General features: G+C 46.3%; 1 protein-coding gene across 1 annotated transcript; it reads left to right on the top strand.

The window, feature by feature from the left end:
- Window positions 1-15,183: 15,183 nt before the first annotated feature.
- On the top strand, window positions 15,184-16,008 carry LOC113834801 (nanos homolog 1). The gene has a single exon (XM_035441706.1). It carries the CDS (start codon window positions 15,184-15,186, stop codon window positions 16,006-16,008), a length of 825 nt encoding a protein of 274 aa, XP_035297597.1.
- Window positions 16,009-16,472: the final 464 nt, after the last annotated feature.

Below are 16,472 nucleotides of genomic sequence, written 5' to 3'. Positions count from 1 at the left end.
TCCATTCACTCTATACTGTTGCTGCTGCTATTGGAATCAGCCCCAAGTTCTAACACTCAAGTGCCTCTGAGCTAGTTACCACAGTACATGTTGACAGTGCACCTGACACCTTGGATCCTCAGCCCAGCTTGGAAGGGGCAGTCTGCTCAGGATGGTAACTGTCTTAGTTAAGATTACTACTGCCACAGTGAAATACCATTTATTTGGTTTATGCTTCCACATTCACAGTCTATCACTGAAGGAAGTCAGGACAGGAACTCAATAAGGTGAGAGAATCTAGAGATAGGAGCTGATGCCAAGCCCATGGAGGGATACTGCTTACTGGCTTGCTCCCAACAGCTTTGCTTATCCTCCTTTCTTATGGAACCTAGACCACCAGCCCAGGGACTGCACCACCCACAGTGGTTTGGGCCCTCCTGTATCAATCACCAATTAAGAAAATGCTCTCCAGGCTTGCCCACAGCCCAATATTATGGAGGCATTTTCTCAACTGGGGTTCTCTCTCCTCAGATGACTTTCAAAGGCCCAGCCCTACTGATGATGTACTTCCACCAGCCAAGCTCTGCTTCCGATAGGTTTCTCAGCCCCTAGGGTATCACTACTAGGCGGGGACAAAGCATTCAAAACATGGGCCTAAGGAAGCTGTTCCACATCCATGTAGCATTAACTCTTGATTTGGGCTAGTAAGTGATCCATTTTTATAAATATTCCATGTACAGTTGAAAAATATGCAGTTTATTGACAACTGGCATAAGGCTTCTCTACATGACCACCTAACTGAGCTTTACCCCACTAAGCAATCTCACTGGTCCTTCTTTTCTATTTTTTTATAAAAGGCTTTATAACCTTGGTGCCTTGGAGCAAATGTGTTTTTTTCTGAGTCTCATCAGATTTTAAAGCACTGTCTCCATTTATTCACTCATGTCCTCCAAGAATGGGCCTGCTGTGTTCATCTGTGTTGTGCCCATGGGTCACACAACATCATGCCTGTGGGGTATGTGAAAGAGGGAGCAGCCAGCAGCATCTGAAGCTTGTTGAAGCTTGCAGTTTCAGGCCTTTAGCCCACATTCTGGGTACCACACAAAGTGTTGCAACTTTATTCAAGTCATCATCAAGACACAATCCTGTTAAGAGATACATTTTTTCCCCATCAGAAACCAGTGCTGCACAGTCTCTACTGAAATGTCTAATAAAATGCAATCTTTTGATCTGTGAATATTCAAATGAAAACAAACATATGCAATTTGAATTTTTTTTATAAAGAAACCAGATAAAAATGCTTGTTACAAATGTGTGGAAAGTGAGAGTTAACAGGCTTCCCCAATGCAGCTGACTCTTCTGCTGACAGTTCAGCCAGGGGTGGAGGCCATGCCTTTACTTTAATCTCAGCACTCAGGAAGCAGAGGCAGATGGTCTCTATCACCAGTCTGGTCCACAGAGGGAGTTCAAGCCAGCCAGGGCTACATGGTGAGAGCCTGCCTCAAACAGAACAAAACACTACAGCTGGAGCCATCTGTTCAAGGTAACAGCAACTCCCCCTTTACCTCCTTCTCTGCCTCCCCCAGACAGCCACTGTCTGTGGGTCATACCCTAGAAAAGTGGCCACTGTCTGGCTCATCTGAGTAGCTCCCCACATGGACAGAGTGCGGGACGGTGCAGTGATTTGCAGATGTATGATTATCTGAACTGCCATTTTCCTTTACTATTTTTCTAGAGATGAAAGATTTCCTCCACTAGTCAAATTAAAATCTCTGCAACTGATTGGGTTCTCACTCCTTTATGTGAAACCAAGCTGAAAAGGAGACCCCTCAAGACAGCCAACTCTGTATGCTCTCTTGTTTTTCTTTTCTCTACAGTGCTAGGTACTGACTACAAGGCCTATGCATACTGGGTAAGTGCTCACAGCTCAGCCCTTTATGGGTGTCTTCTGATCCTGGGAATTTCAGTCCTCTGTTTGTTCCCACACTCCATTCTGCAGCCCCCAGATTTCCTCACCCAACAGACATTTGTTCCAAGAGACTCAAAAGCCAGAATGGGTACCAAGAGTCCCTCCTGCCAAGAAGGAGCATCAGCTCTACCTGTGACAACCAGGTAGCAAGGACAACATCCCTGAGGACTAAGAAAAGAAAGTAACCAGTTCCATTATGTATGTGAGAAAAGGCGAAGTTTCTGAGATCATTTAAGCTGAGCTTTAAAAGGCAATAAGGAATCTGGGCGGTGGTAACGCACACCTTTGATCCCAGCATTTAGGGGGCAGAGACAGGCATATCTCTGAGTTTGAGGCCATCTTGGTCTACAGAGGGAGTTCCAGAATAGTGAGGCTATACAGAGAAACCCTGTTTCGAAAAACTAAATAAAAATAAAATAAACAGAAGTCAACAAGGAGGAATCGAAGAACATTTGTAGCAACATAACAAGCTTGTGTGAAGGAAAAAAGCTGTGGGTGTTCAGTGGACAGAGGGGAGGGGGTCCATGCAACACCCTTTTAGTTTTCAACCACTATCATGGTCCCAGCAGGATCAGAAAAGGATCCACGAATCCACTGGAACTGGAGCTGACTCCAAAGAGCCTCAGTCCTGCCTTAAGATTCAGAAGCTCGGGGCTGGAGACATGGCTTAGAGGTTAAGAGCACTGACTGCTCTTCCAGAGGTCCTGAGTTCAATTCCCAGCAACCACATGGTGGCTCACAACCATCTGTAATGAGACCTTGTGCCCTCTTCTGGCCAGCATACATGTAGGCAGATCACCGTATGCATAATAAATAAATCTAAAAAAAAAAAAAAAAAAAAAAAAAAGATTCAGAAACTCAAGACTCTAAAACCCCAAGACAGGTTCACCAAAAAGGAAGAGACATACCCTAAAATTGGGGCTGCCTGAGGAGGCTGAACCTACAGACTAACAACCCACCCAACCCTGCACACACCAAGTTTGTGTAGCTCAGCAGAGCCCCTGGCCAAACATCTAAAAATAGCCTCAGGGTAGATTTCCAGACAAGACTATGACGAAGTCAAACCCAAAAGATTCAAAGATTAGCATGGTAGTGAAAACAAAAATATCAACTGACTTCTCTGGCTTGCACAGCACCATGCTCCATCAGCAAGAGTTTTTTTGTTTTGTTTTGTCTTTTTTTTTCCCCGCTGAGCACCAGCCAATCCTGTCAAGAGAGATAGGGCACTGGTCAGCACCCCTTAAATAAACTATGTCTCATCTTTACAGCAGCAGAAGAATGTGGTAGTTCTATTTATACAGACCTGGAAAGATTCTAAGACATGTAACAAAATCAGGCAAATTATAGTATGTATGGGAATCTCAGCTACAGTAAACTAAAAAAAAAGTGTGTGTGCATATGCATTCTAGGGTTTCTGTTGCTGTGAAGAGACCCCATGACCATGACAACTCTTAGAAATAAAAAACACTTAATTGAGGTGGCTTACATTTTCAGAGGTATAGTCCATTGTCATCACGGTGGGATACAGTGGCGTGCAGACAGACATGGTGCTGGAAAAGAGCCAAGGGTCCTCCATCTTTGATCCACAGGCAACAGAAGTGAACTGAGATACTGTGCATATATGAGATCTAAAAGCCCACCCACACACTTCCTCCAACAAAGCCACACCTCCTAATAGTGCTACTCCCAATGAGTTTATGGGGGCCAATTACACTCAAACTACCACAGTATGTACCTGTGTGTGTGTAAATGGAGGTTTGTCTCCTGCCTGCCAGTTCCCAAATACACACTCAGAGACTTAATATTAACTATAATTGTCTGGCCAATGGCCCAGGCATATTACTGACTAACTCTCACAATTAAATTAACCCATTTTTACTAATCTGTGTATCACCACATGACCATGGCTTAATGGTAATATTCTGGCATCTTACCCTTACTTCGGCAACATGGTGTCTCCCTGACTCTCTCTGCCTTCTTTCTCTCCATTATCTGTTTGGATTTCCCACCTGGCTCTATTTTGCCTGGCCATTGGCCAAATCAGCTTTATTTATAAACCAATATAAGCAACACATATTCACAGCCTACAGAAGGACACCCCACATCATGTGTGAGTGTATAAAAGTTTGTAAAAGCTCCAACCCCATGCAGTAGCATTAACCCACTGAAGGCTCTGTGAGGTCAGCTAACTTGACCACATGGTCCATACATTAAAGAATTGGAATATAATAACAATTTCTGTAGCATTTTTAAATCAGTGAGATAATATACATGAACTCATTCATTAACAAACATAAACTAGGTGACTGCTGTAAACTTGGTTCCATCTCCAGCCCTGGAGATGACTGATGACGAAACCTTACCAATAAAGTCCCTGCCCTTCAGATCTCTGTGAGTTCCACACACTATTCTGACATCCAAGGGCACCTGCACATACATGGCAAATAACACACACACACACACACACACACACACACACACACACACACAAATTTAATAATTTAAATTTTAAAAAAGCATAACTATTTCCTGGAAATCAGATAATTACCCCAATAGAAAAGAAAAATATGAGCACTTTTTTTGAAGGGGCATGTGTGTGGTGTGCATGCATGAGTGTATATATGTTCCTATGTGTGGAGATGCACAGGTGGGACTATGCACATGTCCCTATGGAGGTCAGAAGCTGATGTTGACTATCTTTCTCAGCTGCTCTCTATAGTGAGCAGTGTCTCCCACATGAACCTAAAGCTCACTGACTCAGCTACTCTCCCTAGTCAGCTTGCCCTAGGAATCCTGTCTCTGGCTCTTACATCCTGGGATTACAGGCAGATCACCATCATACCTGACACTTACATGGGTGTTGGGAAATTCCAATTTCTGGTCCTTTAAGCTTGCACAAGTGCTTTACCAGCTGAACCATCTCCCTAACCCTGAGCTCTTAATAGATACTCCAAGTGGCTCTCTAAAGGGCAAGCACAGGAAAGAGTCTGCTTCATCAACTTTCAACAACTGGAGGGGACCTAAGAAGTTGGCATAGTGACCAACACATGTAATCCCAGTCCTAGGGGGGTAGACACAGGAGGGTAAAGTTCAAAGTCATCCTCAACTTCATAGCAACCTCCAGAGGACCTGGGCTACATGAGACCTTGTCAAAAGAATCATTTGAAAGATAAAAATAGTACTTATTAGGACTGAATAGATGGTTCAGAAGCTAATATAAAGTTAGCTGAGCAATCATGATGAGGACCAGCACCCTGGAGCTGGACTTACAAGCAGCTGTGACCTACCTGACATGGGTTCTGGTATCTGAACTGAGGTACTCTGTAAGAACAGCACGAGCAATCATGAGGACCAGCGCCCAATAACCCTCTAACGGTAGCTGTTGTTGTTTTTTAGACAAGGTCTCACTATGCAGCCATGGCTCTCTATAATTCACTGTGTAGACCAGCAGGCTGGCCTCAAATTCACAGAGATCTGCCTGCCTCTACCTCCCAAACTGCTAAGATTAAAGGTGTACATCACACACCTGTCAATCAATACCTTCTTCTGGCCGCCACATAGACACCCAAATCAATATGCACAAATAAAGTAGATCTTTTAAAATAGTGCCCATTAGTGTGCCTTTCTTTGACTGGTAAAAGAATTAAACCTTTCCCATATATGTGTGTATCTTTATTTCATCTACAGATTATTTTCTTCATGTACTATGCCCATTTCCTATCCACTCTGTGTTTTAGATAAAAGAAAGTAATCCCAAATTCTCATATACTCAATATATATTTTAAAAAATACATTTGGGGGAAAACATTTTCCCAAGTAGTTGGTTTTATTGCCTTGTAAATTTTGGTATTGTTAATGTTTTACTGTTTTTCTTTGTTGTCAGATCTACTACTTTTTCCACTGTTATTTTATTCATGGTCTAAATAAATGGTTCTCAACTTCCCTAATGCTGTGACCCTTATACATAGTTCCTCATGTTGTGGTAATTACCCCAACAATAAAATTATTTTGGTTGCTACTTCATTTCTGTAATTTTGCTGCTGTTATGAATTATAAATATTTTTTGGAGATAGAGGTTTGGCAAAGGGGTTGAGAACCACTGATCTAAATAGTTTGGAAGAAACACTCCCAGTTCAGAGAAAGAGTAAGTATTTGCATGCACCTACTTACTTCTTAAACAGTTATTTCTTTTTTTAATCTTTTTTTAAGATTTATTTATTTATTATGTACACAGTGTTCTGCCTGCATGTATGTCTGCAGGCCAGAAGAGAGTACCAGATTTCACTACAGATGGTTGTGAGCTACCATGTGGTTGCTGGGAATTGAACTCAGGACCTTTGGAAGAGCAGACAGTGCTCTTAACCACTGAGCCATCTCTTCAGCCCAAACAGTTATTTCTTAAACATAACTCTATTTCACAACTTCATTCTAGCATGAAATGTTAACCATAAAGGCAAAGTTCTGCAACTTTTTGTTCATTTTTGAGACAGGGTCTCTCTACCTAGGCAATTTTTAAACTGTGGGTCAGCTGTGAGATGGTGTACACCTTTAATTCCAGCACTTGGGAGGTAGAGGCAAGCAGATCTCTCTGAGTTCAAGACCAGCCTGGTCTACAAGAGCTAGTTTCAGGACAGGCTCCAAAGCTATACAGCGAAACAACAACAACAAAACTCAAACTGTGGGTCACACAACCCCTTTAGGGATCAAATGACCCTTTCACAGGGGTCACCTGAGGCCATCGGAAAACATAAATATTTACACTATTACTTATAACAGTAACAAATTATAGTTATGAAGTAGCAATGAAAATAACTTAAAGTTTTAAGGAACTGTATTAAAGGGTTTCGGCATTAGGAAGGTTGAGAACCACTGCTCTACATGGCCCTGGCTGTCCTGGAACTTACTATGTGGAACAGAATGGCCTGAACTCACAAAGATCCACCTGGTTCTCCTGAGGTTAAAGTCATGGGCCACCATGCCTGGATAAAGTTTGGCAACTTTTAGATTTGTAAACAGATGGAAAAGTTCAATTACAATCCAAGAGAAATTTACACAAAAAGAAGTCTGAACACTGACACTAAAATACAGACACAAAGGGTGGATGGGTCACTTGGGAGGCAGAGGCAGATGGATCTCTGAGCTCAAGACCAGCCTAGTCTACAAAGTCCAGGACAGCCAGGACTGCACAGGAAAACCCTGTCTTGGAAAAAAAGCAAAAACTAAAAACAAACAAAAAATGAAAAAAAAGAAAATAAAAAGAATGGAAAAATTTCCTAGACCAATTATATTGAGTAGGAATTTAAGCCAAACCAGAGGTGATTCTAAGACCATCGACCAACATCAGACAGCTCTTAGCAGAACAGAGGTGAGACACAATAAACAAATTAATTGGCTGTGACCTCCTCAATCAACCTGTCAATTGGTTACAGAATAACTAGCTTTTACAACTTAGTTAATTGGCTACTAGGGCTCCCAAAACCTATTACTGACACTAAACTTCTTTATTGTTTTGGTATGCTGGGCTCAGAACAGATACCCAGGGCAAATCAAAGGCCACCTAAAAATAATAGCTAACATTATCTTGGCAAAACGGAAACACCACACAATTCACTCTTTTCCAATTGTATTTCTGTCAGTCACCTTTATGTTCCTGGTGCCACATTTTCTTGTGTTTCTATAATTGACTCATTAATACTGCTCAACAGGATACATTGAATAAACATATCAGAGTTTATTTATCCACTCTACTGTTGATGAACATTGGAGCTGTTTCCTGTTTGGGGCAATTAAGAATAATTCTGCTGTGAACAGTTTTGACAACCTTATTGGAGTGTAATGTGTATCACCATAAAATTTACCCATTTTAAGCAGATTATAAATTCATACAGTTGTGCAAATCTCACCATTGCTGAGTTTGGGAACACTTTCAGCACTCTCAGAAGGTGCTTCACACCCATTTGCAGCCAAACACACCTGCTGTAGAGCACGGCTGCTCTGCTCTCCGGCTCTCTGGCTTTTCTAGAAATTTCACATAAGTCGGCTCAGACAACAAGCAGTGTTTTGCATTCGGCTCCTCTCCCGGCGCATAATGTTTTGAGGCTCATCCACCTTGCTCCACGTCTGATCCTTTTCAATGCTGGAGAATGTTCCATTCTGTGCCTTTGCCTACCATTGCCCAAGAGGTAAAAACTTGGTTGAATTTCAGGTTCTGGCTGAGAGATACTCTGAGAGTGTTTGTATGCAAAACTTATGGGGATCCATATTTTCATTTCTCCAGGAGTAGAATTAATGGGACAGAGAGTAATTTTATGTTTGATTTTTTTTTAATTTGAGACACACTATTTCCCAGACTAGCCTCAAATTTGTAATTGTTCTGCCTCAGCCTCCCCAGTGCTGGGACTACAGATGTATACTATCGGGTATGTTTGGCTTTTTTCTCATTTTTGACGTGCTGGAGAAGGAACCCAGAGCCTTGCTTGGTCATAAAGTGCTCTACTAATGAACTATACCCACAGCCTGTGTCTAAAGATTTATTTTTTGGGGGGGTGGGGGGAGGTTTCTCTGTGGCTTTGGAGGCTGTCCTGGAAATAGCTCTTGTAGACCAGGCTGGTCTTGAACTCACAGAGATCTGCCTGTCTCTGCCTCCCTAGTGCTGGGATTAAAGGCACTACCACTGCCCAGCTGTGTCTGAACATTTTTTAAAAACAATGTAACTGGCATGGCAAGCAGTCTTTAGTTACTACTCTGCACACTGCTCATAACAAAGGGCACTAAATAAACCTGTTTTCCAAAGTGACTGAGCTGTTCCGCATTCACCACTTATGTCAGAGCAGTTCTGAAGATGAGTGGGGGGAGGAAGATGGTCCCTTTAGGGGGTGCGTGGATGTAGTGAATTCTAAATGAAGTTAGGGATACTCGGGCTTAGAGATATCGCACCTCCATCCAGTTGTAGGATGCTGGACTTGATGTTAGCCTAACCTAAACCCCACTTTCATATCTGTGAAACAGGTACTAGAGGTTGGGCTGCCGGAAACCACGCACCACCAGGGCTAGGGACCCTCAGCCTCCCATTGCCATTACTATCAACCCCATGGACCAGGAACATCAGCCCTTCATCCTACTTACTTCATGCACAACTGGGAACTCCAGATGTCTAAAACCAAAAAAAAAAAAAAAAAAAAAAGTATGTAACTAAGAGAATAAGAGAAGTGCTCACTCACTTAATCCAAATCCTCTTCACTGGACAAACATCCAGACTGCATTTACATAGAACGGAAGACCTCTCTAACACAGAATAGGGTGTTCCCAGGTTTGATCTATCCCTGCTGCCACAGTGTGTTACTATCTGGCTCCCACACCCCTAGTGAAAGCCGGGCGGTGGTGGGGAACACCTTTGATCCCAGCACTCAAGAGGCAGAGGCAGGTGGATCTCTGTGAGTTCGAGACCAGCCTGGTCTACAAGAGCTAGTTCCAGGACAGACTCCAAAGACACAGAGAAATCCTGTCTCCACAAGAAAAAAAAATACTCCTAGTGAAATCCCAGAAGTCCCCAGAAACACCTCGGTCATCTAGAGGTGAAAGGACCTCTGCAGCAAGAAAGACACAAATGCAAGGCTCAGATCTGACACTTATCAACTGGTAAGTTTGAAGCACAGGCAACTTAAAGCCCCCGGGCTGTGGCAAGTGAAGTGCTCATGGTGGTGAAATCCTTCCCATCAGCTGGGAGACTGTATCCAAGGCAGGAAGTGGGAGAAGGAATGCCCTAATTTGGTTCCCTGTCAGTCCTTGTCCACATACACAGAATCCTGATTTAGTACAAGGCAAGGTGACCCACTTGGGACCCTTAATCCCAGCACTCAGGTGGTAGAGGCAGGAGGATCCTGAATTAGATGATCAGCCTTGGCTACATCTACACTGAGTTCCAGGCCAACCGAGCTGCATAGTGAGACCTTAACTCACACAGGGAAAAAGAAACGGGGTGGGGGGGTTGGCACCTGACACAGGTGTCACCTCTGTCTGGCCAAAACAAAGCATATCTTTTTGACAGATGATGAATACATTTTCATATGACCACAAAATTCTAGTAGAGAAATAAAACCAGCTGCAAATAAGAGAACCCAACTCCAAGCACCCTGACCACAACGACATTTAATTATGTCATGTAACAAGTCACCAACAAAAATGTAACCACAGCTTTTTTAAAATAAGCATTTCCAGTAACCTAACACTGTGCCAGCATTATCCTGAAGCCTTATTACCTCAGGGCCACTCCAGCTCCATAACCTGAGCTGAAGAAGGAATTTCTTGGTACACACTGAGTTGTTGGCTTTTTGTTATATGAGAAAAAAATTTGAGAATTTCATATGTGAGTGCTGTATTTATATCATTTCCTCCCTTCCTCTTCTCCCTCCAGCTTCTGTGTCCCTCCACTCTTATTTTTTTTTCTTTTCTTTTTTAGGTAGGGTCTCATTATATAAACCAGACTGGCCTTGAACTCAGAGATTCTCCTGTCTCTGCCTCCAAAATGCTGGGACAAAGGCATGTACCACCCCCAGCTTATTCATTAATTATTATTGTTGCATATATACATATAAATGTATAAATGTAACCTGCTGACACACTTTAGTGTTTCTCCTATATGAGTTAGAGCTGACACTGGGATTGGATAATCTATTGGGCTTGTGCCTGGAAAAGACTTCCTTTCTCAGCAACCATTATCTGTAATTATCTGTAGTTCTTCATCTAGGGATGGGACCTTGTGAAATTTTCCCCATTGGCATGTTAACTGGTGTTGTCATTTTTCAGATCTTACTTAAGCAACCACACAGTAAAGATTTTGTGGACACAGGTTCCTATCATATACAGAGGACATTATCTCACAGCAGATATCCTGGTCCTCTGCCTCTGCCCTCTCTTCTGCAATGTTCCCTGGGCCTTAATTTTAAGGGTTTTGTCTTAGGTAAGGAGACAACTCCTTCCCAAGAACCCTCCAGCAGATATCTGCTTACATCTCAAGTTCAAGGGCTAGGACTGGATCACGAGGCTTCTCACTCAGTGGGAACCATAAAAGTGAGATGTCTCTGCTTGCCTTAAACCTAACACAAGTTACAAGGTGAGGGTGGGACACAGAATTAGGAAATCAGAGCAGAGTGGCTGACATTTTCCCTGAGGAGCCCCTTCAGGGTTCACAGGAATGGACTGGGGCCCACGGACCTTAAATCCCTCATCCTAACCCACATATGTCTTCAAGGACGCCACCAGAGCCTAGTAAAGTCACTTCACCCAAGGGTGTCTCCACTATGTCCAGCTCTATGACTCCACAGGGCATGAGCATTAGCCTGAAACTTGTCCAGAGGTATCCCTCCAGTGCCTCTCACTGGGCCTGCTTACAAAGCCCATGATAGGGAAAAGCACTTTGAGGTAGGTACTCACCAGAGCCTGGCAAGCAGGCTAGTGAGAACCCACTGGCAACAAACTGTATCTCTAGCTTCCTGGTGCCTGGCCAAACTGCCTCATTACCCAGAGCTGAACTCATGCTTCTAGAGAGGACAGGCTTCAATCTACCCAGAGTCTGTGTGCAGCCTCTTGTGGTTCAGTTCTGCTACCAGCAAAGGAAACATCCAGACTAGGAGTGTGCGAAGAGAAAAACAGCACAAAAAGAGCAGCCCCATGCCCACCCTGCCCACCACAGCCTTCTGTCCAGCCAGCCAAGTACACTTCACAAGGCAGCCGAGATGAGTCCCATACACACCTGCCTTCTTGCCTCAATGGATAAGTATATTTTATGAAAAACAAAACAAAAACTTTCATACTGGTTGTTTTTGTCTGCTGTGTTCAGATTCTTGGAGAGTGAACAACAGGCAGTTTAACTTCATGGGAGATATTGGAATATATCTGTTGTCACTTCCTCTGCCTCACAGAGAAGGGGCTGCAGAATTCATGACTAGGCTAAGGCCATGTTCAGTGGCAAAAAGTAAATGTTTATTTAGCTCACACCTGGAGCAACCACCCACTCTGGAGTTTCCAAAGTCACTAAAAGCAAAAACTCCCTTTGTATGGAAGCCATGCATGCATGGCTTCTAAAAGGCTTCTAAGGGCATCTAAAAGGCTTCAAGAGCTTACTTTCTGGGTCAAACACCTACTTAACTTGAGAGTGACAGAGAATGGCAGTGGGAAGCAGCAGCACATGTAGTTGTGCCCCAGGATATACCCCTGACTTCAGGCTGCAGGAACTAGACAAAGCATTTGATCTCATTCATGTAAACATTTTATTCTTGGGCTGTCAAAACAGCTCAGCAGGTAAAAAGCACTTGCCATGCAAGCCTGACAGTCAAGGTTCAGCCCCACACAAAAGTGAACAGATCGCCACTTCCAAAAATTGTCCTCTGACCTCCATACTCATACTGCTGTGTCACTCTCTCTCTCTCTCTCTCTCTCTCTCTCTCTCTCTCTCTCTCTCTCTCTCTCTCACACACACACACACACACACACACACACACACACACACACACACGAGTGGGGGGAAGAATGAGCACACAAAAACACAAAGAAGTTTTTTTAAGTTTTATTCTCACTGAATCACAAGAACGAAGAAACATGTGGAAGAGGGCAAATGGCCTGTTTCTTGTTTTCTTCCCCCCTCTAGCCTGATCCAGAGGAAACTGACAGAGTAACCAGGTTTAAACTTTCAGGATAGGGCTCCCCTTCTTCCAAGCTTGAAAACGTTGCATACATTGAAAGTATGCAGGCAGCATAGACACATATACAGAGTGGGATTTTCCATTTATAGAATAATAATCTTAATACCACTCTGGGGGCCACCGTGCTTGTGGTAAGGGCTCAAGTTCAGTGTCAGCAAACCTGCCAGGCCTCTGTGGGAGACCCGCAGCACTCAAGCTCTTGTTTATTTTTTGTGGGAGAGAGGGAGGAAATACAGGGTGACTTTGAACCTGAGTGCCAGCACAAACTTTAAAAAGGAACTACACTGCCAAGTGCAGAGTATTCCGGCCTGGCTTCAGGTCTCTACCAAATACTAAAAGCCAGGGTATGATAAAGAACATGAAACACTTATCTTCTCACTCTAACTTGTCAGTTGACCACAACAGATGTCCCTCCCTCCCTCCCTTCCTCCCCCCCCCTCTGGTTTTTTGAGTCAGGGTTTCCCTGTGGCTTTGGAGCCTGCCCTGTAACTAGCTCTTGTAGACCAGACTCACAGAGATCTGCCTGCCTCTGCCTCCCGAGTGCTGGGATTAAAGGTGTGCGCCACCAACGCCCTGCTGTCTCGTTTGTTTGCTTTATTTTATTTTTCTCTGTGAATCAGCTCTGGCTGTCCTGGAACTTGCTTTGTAGACTAGGCTGGCCTTGAACCCAGAGATTCACCTGCCTCTGCCTCCCAAATGCTGGGATTAAAAGTATGCGCTGCCACTGCTCAGCCCAGGTGTCTCTCTCTTCTGGTCCTCACCCCATACTTCCCGTGTGCTCTGTACAGCTCCCTGCAGGCAGGGGCTCAAGTGAAGCCACATCATTGAAACTCACTTCTTTCCAGCTACCCACTGATGCTAACACCAACTTAGCCTGAAATACTTTCTGTGCTGTGGTGTTTGGGGAGTTCACCTGGCCAGGAGTAATGAGGCCAGAGTCCTAATTCTGACTGTCACATAGTCACTGTTTGACCTTCAAGAACTCATCTCTTCTTGGGGTCTCTTTTCTTCATCCATAAAGACTAAATTAAATGATCCCAAAGATTCCTTTCATGACTAGTCTGTTTCATTCACACATTCAATTCAACATTAATCCAAGCCAGAACCAAGTTCTGAGCATCCTGTGCCAGGCACAGAAAGTCATGTGACTGTGGCCTGCCACCTAAAGAAAGCTGATAGCATTAGGGATCCTATCTGCTTGCTTCCATGGACACTGGTGCGGGGTGGGAAAAACAAAACCAGTTCTCCCACCTGCCCCGCTGACAAAGAGAAAAGTGTTTTCTGTCCCTCATCCTAGGTCACATCCTAGAAGATGTGGCATTTTCGAAGTTTCAAGTTATTTTTTAAGGTTGTTGGTGTCTGCATTTTAAGTTGTCTTTCCCAGAGAAAGGCAAAACTACCTCTTTCCCTCCTAATAAGTCCTTTATTCTCCAGGGTTTTGCCAAAAAGAGAAAATGTTACTCATTTCCAAGAATTGAATATGCTGTTTTTCAAGTCGAACAGACTATAGATTTCAATATAAGCCCCCGGAAGATAAGCTTCAAGCAAACAGGCCCATAAAGACAATTTCTGGCTCAGCCCTCACTACCACCTAAGTAAACAGCTTTTACCGTCCCCAGTTTCTGAACACCTGTTGGACCTGCTATGATTCTCCACCATTTACTACAGTGAGCTTCTTCCCCGAACCACAAACTTTGTAGGAGGATTTCACCCTGTAGAAAGAGCTCCACAGTGCTGTGCCAACCAAAGTCACCGGGTCTCTACCTGGGCTTTGATGGGAGATAGTGCCTAGCTTTGCCTCTCATAGTTTTTTTTGTTTTGTTTTGTTTTGTTTTTGTTTTTGTTTTGCTGATGACGTTGAAAAGCAAAGGGAAATGGAGGTCTCAGACCGTAACCCCCGGTCCAGCCAACGCTGCAGGTGGATACTTGGATCCTAGTAGCTCCTTCTAGACCTGAGCCCACGGATCCTCACTACCACGAAGAGGGACAACCAAGCTGGGTCACCGGTTGCAGTCCCCACTCTCCGGCGAAGGCTAGCCCCAGCCACCGCCCCTCCCAGCCCCTCTCTGCATAGCCCCCCTGTACCCCCACACACACCGCCGCCCGCCCCCTCCCTGGCTGCCACCAATCAGCGTCCGGAGCGGCGCTCGCGGAGTCAGGTCTGCAGCCATTGAGCGCCAGGGCCCGAGGCGGCGCCTCACCCGCCCCCTCGCAGGATGCCAGGCGCCCCGCAGCTGGCGAGGTGGGCGCAGCGCGCGGGGCGCGGGAGGTGCGCGGGGCTGGAGAGGAGCGCGCGCTCGCCTCCGCTCCGCCTCCGTCCGGGGGCGCGGGCACGGTGGCCCCGGCGGAGGATCGCAGGGGGCAGGGCCGAGACTGCGAGGAGGGGCACCGGGAAAGCGGGAGCGATAAAAGGAGGCAAGACTGCCCCACCCCGAGGCAGGCTGGTGGGCAGGCTCTTGCGTCCCTTCCGTCCAGCCTGTGCGGGCGGCGGCGGCGGCGGCGGCAGCGGGGAGGCGCGCAGCCCGCTGCCGGCCCATGGAGGCTTTCCCTTGGGCGCCACGCTCGCCCCGCCGCGCCCGCGCTCCCGCGCCTATGGCGCTCGTGCCCAGCGCCCGCTACATGAGCGCCCCGGGCCCGGTGCACCCGCAGCCCTTCAGCTTCTGGAACGACTACCTGGGGCTCGCCACGCTCATCACCAGGGCTGGAGACCGCGGTTCCCCGCCCTCCTCGTCCCACTGCTCCTCGCACGAAGGGCCCGGGCCCTTGGCGGTGGGGCCCACGCTGGGGCCGCCCGACGATGAGGACGACGACGATGGCGAAGAGCCGGGGGCCGGGGACCGCTACCTGGGCGGCGCGCTGGAACTGCGCGCGCTAGAGCTGTGCGCCGGCACCGCCGAGGCCGGGCTGCTAGAGGAGCGCTTCGCCGAGCTGAACCCGTTCGCAGGGCGCGCCGCCGCGGTGCTGCTGAGCTGCGCGCCCGCCTCCTCCGCTGCCCCCGCCGCCCCCACGGCCGAGATGACGCTGCGCGAGGAGCCGGGCCCTGCGTGGGCGGCCGAGCCTCGTCTGCACGCGGCCTCCGGGGCGGCCGCCGCACGTCTGCTGAAACCGGAGCTGCAGGTGTGTGTGTTCTGCCGGAACAACAAGGAGGCGGTGGCGCTCTATACCACACACATCCTCAAGGGCCCCGACGGCCGAGTGCTGTGCCCTGTCCTGCGCCGCTACACGTGTCCCCTGTGCGGTGCCAGCGGCGACAACGCACACACCATCAAGTATTGCCCGCTCTCCAAAGTGCCGCCGACCGCTGCCCGCCCGCCACCGCGCAGCACCAGGGACAGCCTGCCCAGCAAGAAGCAGCGCTAGGGCCGGCCTGAGGACACCTGAAGTCAGGGGCGCGTTTCCTTTCCCCTGTGGCTCAACTTGGGAAGTGGTCTTGGTTTTGCGGAAGCCGGCGGGGCGAAGCACTTTCCAGTGGAGTGGTCGGGTCTCTGACGTTGAAATCTTGAATTTTGTTTCTTAGTTTTAATGTGCGCATCCAGAACCGTGAGAGCTGAGCGGGTTATGCCATCGGCTTTAAGTGTGGCGACTGAGGCGTTGTTTACTGTATACGTCGGCCTGTTTTAGGTGCGCATCAGTATGAAATTGATTTTGGATGTTTCGTTTTATGAATGGAGGCACTTTATTAGGTCTAGAGTATTTTTCATAGCCTCTGAAGTTGAGTGTGTAAAACTAAGCATTTTATGGAATGTTGGCAAATGTCTATTTTATTGTTTGATGCAATTTATTTAAATTTGTCCTTACTCTAATTGCAGGTAAAGCAATTTAGC

Source organism: Cricetulus griseus, chromosome 3 (genome assembly GCF_003668045.3).
Source record: "Cricetulus griseus strain 17A/GY chromosome 3, alternate assembly CriGri-PICRH-1.0, whole genome shotgun sequence".
Classification (NCBI taxonomy): Eukaryota; Metazoa; Chordata; class Mammalia; order Rodentia; family Cricetidae; genus Cricetulus; species Cricetulus griseus.
This window is presented reverse-complemented; position numbering and strand designations above follow the sequence as displayed.

What these genes read in the sequence shown, in the direction of transcription:
- LOC113834801 (XM_035441706.1), top strand. Translation starts at nt 15,184, where the DNA reads ATGGAGGCTTTCCCTTGGGCGCCACGCTCGCCCCGCCGCGCCCGCGCT.